This window comes from Muscardinus avellanarius (genome assembly GCF_963383645.1).
Source record: "Muscardinus avellanarius genome assembly, chromosome: 2".
Classification (NCBI taxonomy): domain Eukaryota; kingdom Metazoa; phylum Chordata; class Mammalia; order Rodentia; family Gliridae; genus Muscardinus; species Muscardinus avellanarius.
This window is the reverse complement of record NC_137787.1, coordinates 98964265-98973496: the sequence shown is the minus strand read 5'-3', so window position 1 is coordinate 98973496 and position 9232 is coordinate 98964265. Positions and strand designations below refer to the sequence as shown.

The 9232-nt window shown below is 48.2% G+C and overlaps 1 protein-coding gene across 1 annotated transcript; it reads right to left on the bottom strand.

Moving 5' to 3' along the window:
- Nucleotides 1-5610: 5610 nt before the first annotated feature.
- On the bottom strand, nucleotides 5611-8587 carry CXCR4 (C-X-C motif chemokine receptor 4; the record flags this gene model as incomplete). Its single annotated transcript, XM_080689010.1, has 2 exons — nucleotides 5611-6879; nucleotides 8573-8587. The coding sequence occupies 2 exons, from the start codon at nucleotides 8585-8587 to the stop codon at nucleotides 5836-5838; spliced, it is 1059 nt and encodes a 352-aa protein (XP_080545136.1). The 3' UTR covers nucleotides 5611-5835.
- Nucleotides 8588-9232: the final 645 nt, after the last annotated feature.

Genomic DNA, 9232 nt, shown 5'->3' with positions numbered 1-9232 from the left:
GAGAGTCATGTTTGTCACTGAGGCTGGTGATGCTGTAATGGTGGGTTAATTTTATTTTAATTAAAAAATTTTTGGTTCTGGGGATGAAACTCAGGGACATTTTACCTTTGAGTTATACTTCTCTGTCCCATTTTATTTTATTTTTTTTATTTTAAGACAGGGTCTCACTAGGCTACCGACAGTCTCATTAACTTGCTGAGGCTGGTCTCAAACCTGTGATCCTCCTATCTCAACCTCCCAAATACTGGAATTACAGGTGTGTGCCACCATGCCTGGCTGGGAGTCCATTTCAAAAAGCATTCTATTACTCGATTTCCCCATTTGCAAAATAGCCAAATAATAATGCCTCCTGTTTAGAGTTATTATAAAGATTAAATAATCAAGGTACTTTGGTACATAGTAAGCCCTCAAAGTAAATAATTATTGTATTGTTAACACATAGGACTGGAGCCAGAAATAAAAAGATAGACAAGTTTGAACTAAATATACTGAGCACTTTAGGACATGCCTCGGGAATTGGAGGTTCTGTTTTAATGTCATTTGTAATGTACACAGAGGAAATAGCACGACCCTGTAATTAGTAGTTTAATTTCTTTTGCCGTGTTGTGTCCTTGCCTGAAAATGAAGATAGCAAATATCCAGCCAGCGAGGCTCTTGTATCTGAAGAATGAGAGTGCCTGGAATTTAGCCTCTCTCAGTATTTATTACTTTCTTTCTGAAGAGTCAAAAATGAGGAAGTAATTCCTTTTAATTAAGAGTGGTGATGAGCTGGGTTCTGGTTAGTTGAACTGTAATATGTAAATCAATTTGAGAGTGGACTAGCTCTGTCAGAAAAACACTTGGCACCTGGTATTGTTTGGTTCAGCACCTTTGTTTGTTTGATTTTGAAAAATTCTGGCCCATTCTGTGCCTTCTTATTGTGGATTCCTCAATTCCACCTGCAATCAGCTTGCATTTTCAGTTGAAGAAAAGACTTTTTTCAGAAGGTTTAGAAGATTTTAATGGTCAGACTTAATAGGATTGATTTAAGTTAATCTGAGTCCATTGCAGATAAGGGGCTGGTACCTCACTATTCCTTGTTTGTTTTTTAAATATAAGGAGAAAAAAACAATGTGTTCCAAATTGAGTTCCAGGCAGTAGGGAGGATTACCTGAATAAACAGGGTGGGCTTTAGAGAGATAGATACTTGATGGGAATTTAGAGAATCCTTAACAGCCATGCTTTAGCTTTAATTGTCGTTCATGGGATGTCTTCATAGCATGGTAGGCAGCAGCCCATTGGAAAACAGAGGAGAAATGACAGAGTGCCTCTCTTTGAGAATCTGATCACTTAGTGAAGGAAGAAAAAACAGAAGGGCGTGTCCTTGATGACACAGTAGCATTAACAATGAAAGAAAATTGTATGAGCTGAGTAGTTGGGGACCAGTAGAATGCACTGAAATGAGAGCAAAGGAAGAGGCTAAAGGGTGACCTTGGAATCCCGTCCAATGATATGGTCTTAGTCTGTTGGGGCTGCTGTAGCAAAACACCACAGTCTGGATGACTAATACGAGCAGAAATTAATTTCTCACAGTTCTGCAGGTTAGAAAGGTGAATATTCAGTATCTGATGAGGGTCTGCTTTGTGGTTCAGAGATGGAGACTTCCGGCTGTGTTCTCAAATGGTGGAAGGGGCTAGCTAGATTTCTGGGGTATCTTTTATAAGAGCCCTAATCCCCATCATAGAGCTCTGCCCTTCGGACCTAATCACCTCTCAGAACTCTTAATACCATCGCTGTGAGCATTAGGATTTCCTTCCTTCCTTCCTTCCTTTCTTCCTTCCTTCCTTCTTCCCTTCCTCCCTCCCTCCCTCCCTCCCTCCCTCCCTCCCTCCCTCCCTCTCTCTCTTTCTTTCTTTCTATCTTGGTACAGGATGGAACCCAGGGGCTTTCTATTCCCTTGCTACACTCCCAGACCTATTTTATATTTTATTTGGAAACAGAGTCTCGCTAAGTTGCTGAGAGCCTCACTAAGGAGCTGAGGCTGGCTTCAAACCTATGCGATCCTCCTGTCTCAGCCTCCCAAGTGCTGGAATGATGATGATGATGATGATGATGATGATGATGATTTGGTGGTACTGGGATTCCTGGAAGCCCTTCTACCTCCGGGCTACACTCCCAGACCTATTTTATTTATTTATTTATTTATTTTTATTTATTTTGGTGGTACTGGGATTCCTGGAAGCCCTTCTACCTCCGGGCTACACTCCCAGACCTATTTGTACATTTTTATTTGGAAACAGGGTCTCCTAAGCCAGCACGCGCGGCTGGCTTCGAATCTGTGCGATCCTCCTGTCTCTGCTTCCCAAGCGTGGGGATTACAAGCGTGCGCCACCACGCCCAGCTAAGGGGTTAGGGTTTTTAGGATTTCACCATAAGAACTTTGGTAGGACATAAACATTCAGGTCATAGCAGATACCAAGCTCTTCACAGATTCAAGTTATTTCCTAGAATTATGCTGGTTGGAAATATCCTTATTTTGAGGATTACTAAACCTTAAACAAATAGTTCTCAGCTTTGGGTACCATGGACATTTCGAATTGGATAATTCTTTGTAGTGGGTGCTGTCCTGAATAGCGTAGGATATTTAGCAGCATCTCTGGCCCACACATGCTGGATGCACCTCGGCTACCAGCAGGAGGATGACCCAAATGTTTCCAGGTCTTACCAAGTGTCCCCAGGGGTGGGGCTGGGAACAGGGGCTGCTCCCAGCTGAGACCCACTGATTCCATTCATTTCAACTCCTTCATTGCCCCCTGCAACATTAACAGCCCTCCTAGGCCGTGCTCTTGGGAAGGCCATTTGTCTGGCTACCTGTGGATTTCTCTTGCTCTAACTGGCTGAGCCACATTGGCAGACGGGTGGAAGACGTCCTCAGAGTGGGCAGGGCAAAGCCTCACGATGCCAGGCTGAAGGGATACTGAGTTATTTTCTAAAGTAATTTGAATTTTGTCTCTAGGGATCCCTGTCCCTCAAGTATTACATGGAAACGATGATATTCATTGTTCATGGAGATTTTATTTAATATCAGACGATAAGCTAGGAGAAAGCCACAGACAGCTTGATTATTAAAGGCTGTATTCTTCTGAACAAATGCCCTGGAATCATTATTTTAATATAAATAAAAGAGGCTGGGAAGCCCACAGTAGGGGAGGGAGATTGCCAAGTGGCAGTTTAGGAAAACAAAGCTTTGCAAGATAAAAACATCCACATTCCTGGCCAGTTACAGACTTAATGTTATTAATAAGTCAAATGTCATATTTATGCCACCACTGGCATGCATACAATTTAAATGTTTTAGTGTTCATTATACCACTGGATCGACATCGCTGACCTTCAAGGGCCCCATTCACAGGGGCAGAGGAGAGGGAACAATCAGCTACTTCATGCACCGGCAGTGGCCAGCAGCCTGGGTCTCCGGGCATTGTCACAGTAGCCACGACACAGGGAGGCTTTGGAGTCTCTCTGATCATGGCAGGGTTGTACAGAGGATGATGGAAGGGGGCCCTTTTGGGCCAGGGAGAGAGCCAGGGCTTTTTTTTTTTTTTTTTTTTTTTTTTTTCCTCTTTGAAAAAGAGCTATCCCACCTTTGTTCAGAGGGAGAATGAAATATCCATTAAGACTAGTGACACTGGGAATTTTGTTTCTGCTCAGCTCCTTTTGTTGCGACTCCACGGCAAAGGACAGGAATCTGGGGTAAGGAGGTTTCAAGCCAAGATGAGAAAGAAAAAGCATTCCTTCCAAGGATTTCTTCTATTGTCTCTCTGAGAATAAATATTTATAGAGAAGGTTCAAGTGAAGTCTGTCACGGTGGTCGTGGCTTCCCGACTAAGCCTTTGAGAGAGTACATTTAAAACTATGCTTAAACGAAGGGTGATCCAATTAGGCTTCCCAGGGAAAACCAAGAAACCTCAAGATAATTTCCTATCTAAAATCTAATTGTGTTCTCAAGTGGAATAGAAATACCAGTCTGAATTATCCCAGATCCATAGACTGCAGCAAAAATGTACAGCCAAATTAGATTCTATTTTAAGTAATTAAGTTATTTCCCTTCACAGGATCTATAATTTGTCTTGAACAAATGTGATTTGCCTTAGAAAGATAAGGCATTGCAATTTTTCCTCCAAAATGGATTTTTGGTGCCAGAAACAATTATTAAAAATAGACCAAATATTGCCTTAATTATAGCCCACTCATTATCCAAGTGTGTCCCTGGAGCTGTGTTCCAGAGTGAGGTAGGTATGGCCACTACAGTTTGGAAATTAGCTTTAAGTGAGACCGGAGGTGAAATTTACTCAAGAGCCCATGGCTTGCACAATGGTAGTGTAAATAGCTACCGTGATGTTACATAAGACTCCAAAATCTTGTGCAAAATATGGGCAGTGAGGAGCTTGCTTAGGTGGACCTTTCTTTTGGGCTCTAAAAAACACCACCAGTATTAACTTTGAGCTGCTCGGCTGAGCCCTTGGATGTTGCAATAGATGAAGAATAAAAGTGTTGAGATTTGCATAGAAGGTATTGCAAGAGGGGTATTTTGGGCATGGTTAATTTTATGAAGAAAACATTCACTTTTGGCCTCGTTTTCAATAATATTTCAGTTGACTGGTGACCAGGTGTTCTGGGGGACAACAGCAGGTAATGGGTAAAGAGCAAGAGCTGGAGCAATAAATGTTATCAGCTTTTGGTTCTAGCTGTTGCAAGTGCGAGTTATGGAAAGCCTCTGAACCCCAGTTCCCTCCTCCGTGGAAAGGGAGTGAGGACATCTATCTTGGGAGGATGAGATGAGAGGCGGGCAGACAATGCCTGGCAGGGCACCAACCTGTGTTGCACACGAGAAAAGCAGCAGTAAAACTGGAACATCATTGCGCGCCTTTCCTTCTTCACACAGCGAGCCTTTGGGAAGGCGATCTTCTCTAGGAATGAGTGCTCCATGGCCATTTCTAAACTTCCAAATGAGCTGAAAATGGTTAAAGCTTCAGAGTTAAGTCCTGTAACCTGGTTTGAAATCTTGGCTTTGCAACTCACCATAAATCTTTGACCAAGTGACTTAGGCTTTTGAGCCTCAGTTTCCTTTTCTATAGCACGCTGGGTAATATCAGAGGCAGAACCTATAGAGTTGTGATAAGGGCTAAGTAAAATATTACAACAAAAATAGCCAGGACGGTACCCAGTATGCCATACACTTATGTATTGTTTTTGTCTTCTACCAGTCAGAGATGTTGACAGAAACCAGGACATAACACTAAGGAAGTTTATCACATACTTTTATTAACAACTTAACACAAGACTGTACATTGTAGGCGCTGAAATCAACCCACTCCTGAAAACTGAAAAACCAGCATTTCTATACCACTTCAGGCTTTGGTTATAAGTGCCATCTTCTATAGCAAAATCACACAATGTAACCATACAACTTTAAGAACAGGGAGAAAAAAGATGTTCCACTGGGATGGAGGGATTATTTATACACACACAGCTGAGGAACATTTCTAGCTTTACGTGATTCACTACACATTCTGGAATGTTCAGTTTCCTTTCCTACAGTCCTACAACCAGACATACAGCAACTAAGAACTTGGCCACAGGTCCTGCCTAGACACTCAGTAACATGAAACAAAAAATATTTATATAAATAAGTCAATTAAACCTCTCACACACAAAAAAAACTAAAGAAACACAAGACAAAAATCCAACGAGCAATAAAAACTGTACAGTATTGGTCAGTCTTTTATATTTGAAAAATGTGTAACTTAAAAAAAAGTCTTTTATTATAAAAAAAAAAAGTCTTTTACATCAGCGTTAGCTGGAGTGAAAACTTGAAGACTCGGACTCGGTTGAAACAGAAGAATGTCCGCCCCGCTTTCCTTTGGAGAGGATCTTGAGGCTGGACCCTCTGCTCACAGAGGTGAGTGCGTGCTGGGCGGAGGTTTTAAATTTGGCTCCAAGGAAGGCATAGAGGATGGGATTCAGGCAACAGTGGAAGAAGGCCAGGGCCTCGGTGATGGAAATCCACTTGTGGACAGTGTTCTCAAACTCACACCCTTGCTTGATGATTTCCAGAAGGATGAAGGAGTCGATACTAATCCCAACATAGTAGGGCAGCCAGCAGGCGAAGAAAGCCAGGATGAGGATGACCGTGGTCTTGAGGGCCTTGCGCTTCTGGTGGCCCTTGGAGTGTGACAGCTTGGAGATGATAATGCAATAGCAGCACAGGATGACGATGCCGGGCAGGATGAGGCCAACCATGATGTGCTGAAACTGGAACACAGCCATCCACAGGTCAGTGGGGTAAAAACGGTCACACATATACTTCCCTTCCACCTCACTGACATCGGCAAAGATGAAATCGGGGATAGTCAGCAGGAGAGCAGGGATCCAGACGCCGACATACACCGCCTTTTCAGCCAACAGCTTCCTTGGCCTCTGGCTGTTGGTGGCGTGGACAATGGCCAGGTACCGGTCCAGACTGATGAAGGCCAGGATGAGAACGCTGCTATAGAGGTTGACGGTATAGATGACATGGACCGCTTTGCAGAGGAATTTCCCAAAGTACCAGTTTGCCACAGCATCGACTGCCCAGAAGGGAAGGGTGATGACAAAGAGGAGGTCGGCCACCGACAGGTGCAGCCTGTACTTGTCCGTCATGCTTCTCAGTTTCTTCTGGTAACCCATGACCAGGATCACCAATCCATTGCCCACGATGCCGGTCAAGAAGATGATGGAGTAGATGGTGGGCAGGAAGATGCGGTTGAAGTGGACATTCTCCTCCCTGAAGCAGGGTTCCTTGTTGGCGTCATAGTCCCCCGAGCCCAATTCCTCCGAGTAGTTATCCGCAGTGTATATCTGCAAAAGAAGCAAGGGCACACCGATCACTTCAAAGGTCAGGAGGCAGTACCCGAGTTTTAAGGACTGTTTTTAGGGCTTTTAAAAAAGTAATTTATTAAGAACTGTTTCTAGGACTTTTTTTTTTTTTTTAAAGTAATGTATTACTGTTTTAAACCCAACTCAGGCTACCTCCTTCAGGAAATTCTCATGAATTGTGTTAGGGGCTCCAGAGAATTTCAGAATCCTACAAACCATTCGTCCCTAGTCACTTTATTCTATCCCTCTTTAGTGGAACCAATTACAAGATTCTTTGTTTAGAACAAAAGGGCGCTGAGATGCTGAGGGTTTCAAAGTCGCATCTTGGCTAACTCTTCTGCCCCGCCCACTAGGGGAATAAAAAAAAAAAGAAAAAGAAAAAAGGAAAAAAAAAAAAAAAAACCCAACCCATACAAAGAGGCCACTCCCAGGCGACCCGGGGTGGGGGCCATGTGGGGGTAGAACCTAGTGTTGTGAGGAGCTGGGATTAACTTTTTGTATGAAGCTTAGCCAAGCGAGGCAAGAGGGGAGGAAGGCGCTCGGGCGGGGTAGGGGGGCGCCCCAATCCCAAAGACTTCTCCTAAGGCGCAAAACATTGTTTTGTGTGTGTGTGTGTGTGTGTGTGTGTGTGTGTGTGTGTGTGTGTGTGTGTTTCTTTTCCCACGCCTGTCTAAACACAAACCATTCTGCGCTTCCAGCAACGCGTAGCTGAGAAGGCGGCCGCGCTTTTAAAGCGAAGGACTTTTGGTGCTTGGGCTACAGGCAGGCAGCGGCAGCGAAGAGCGGAGGACGCGCGGGCCGGGCGGGCGCCCCGGGTCTCTCCCGCCGCCCCGCGCCTGCTTTATCTTTGGCGCCTGGACGTTAGAGAGCGCGGCATTTTCCTGGGTGGGGAAGGTCACGGGGTCTGCACCCGGCGCCCTCGCCCCAGGTTTCATTTCCTCACTCCGGGGCCGCTCCCACCCGGCTCACTGGGCCCGCGAGGGTCGGTGGGCGGCTGGCCGTCGGGGAGGCCGCCCCGCCCCGCCCGCGGTGCGCACCGAGGCTCCGCCGCGCGCCTTTGAATCGCGCGCGCCGGGGAGGAAGCCAGACGCCGCCCGGCCAGGCCAGGGGTCCACGAGGCTCCAGGAAACCGCCGACGGTTGGAGCCGCCGAGGCTCGGAGGGGCCGAGGCTCCCCGCCTGCACCTGCTCCTCCGCGCCCGGCCGGGTGCAGGCGAGGTCCGCCCCGGCGCCTTCGCTCTCAGCCCGGGACGCACTTTTCCTTTGGGAGCGCCGCTCGGCGCGCCCGCTCCCCCCCCGAGCTCAGATCCCGCAGCTCGCCCCGAGAGGACCCCGGCCCGCGCTCGGGAGGAGGCTGCGGGCTGGCTCGGGCGCCGCGCGTCCCCCGCAGACCCCGAGTTTGCAAACCGCGCGCGAGCCGGCGGCGCCGCGGGGCTCCAGGGGGAGACACTCGCAGGCGCCCGACTCCGCAGCCCTCCCTCCCCTGTTAGCAGAGAAAAAGATTCCCGGGCTGCCCCCCACGAAGCCGCGGTCCCGAACATTTCTTCCCGGCCCCTTCCCGGGAAGGTGCGCGGGCGCCGCGAGGTCCCGGGGTCTCGCGCGCTCCGGGAGGGGCTGCGCCCCAAGTCCGGCGGCGTCTGTGCCTTTAGGACAAAGCAGGTTGGAGCCGGACTTACACTGATCCCCTCCATGGCAGTCGCTCCCTCTCCAGTCGCAGCGGCTACCGGAGCACCCAAGTCCTTGGGGTCACTTTGCTACCTGCTGCAGCAGCTAACAAATTGAAGTTTCTGGCCGAAGCCGGACTTTTATAAAAACACGCTCCGGGCGCGGCGCATGCGCAGGCGGGCGGGGCGGGGCGGCCCGCGCACACCTCCCGGCCGAGCGCCGACCCACGCCCCCGGACTCGGGAAGCGCGGGACGCCCTGCAGGGAGATGGGGAGCGTGTGCGCTCGCGGCCATCCTCGCCTAGGTGGACCGAGTCCAGACCTGCGAAGGCGGCAAACCGAGCCGCTGAGGCTGGGGACGAGGAGGCCGGGGCCGGGCGGGAGGCTCTTAGCCGGCGGGCGGCGATGCTGGAGGTGGGGCCGGTGTCCCGGGCCCCCTCTTCCCGCACACGCTGTGCATTCGGAAGGTGAACCCAGACCCCGTGTAGCACAGCGGTGTGTAACTCCATGTGAACCCCACGGTAACAACATCAGGGCCCGGCGTGGTTACGAGGACACACTTTCAGGAGAAGGGAGGATTCCACTCTTGGTTCTAGGGAATAATAGACAAGTGGCTGTGCATTCGCGGGAGGAAATGCACGATAGTGATAGCCAAGTCGTGCATATTTTTTT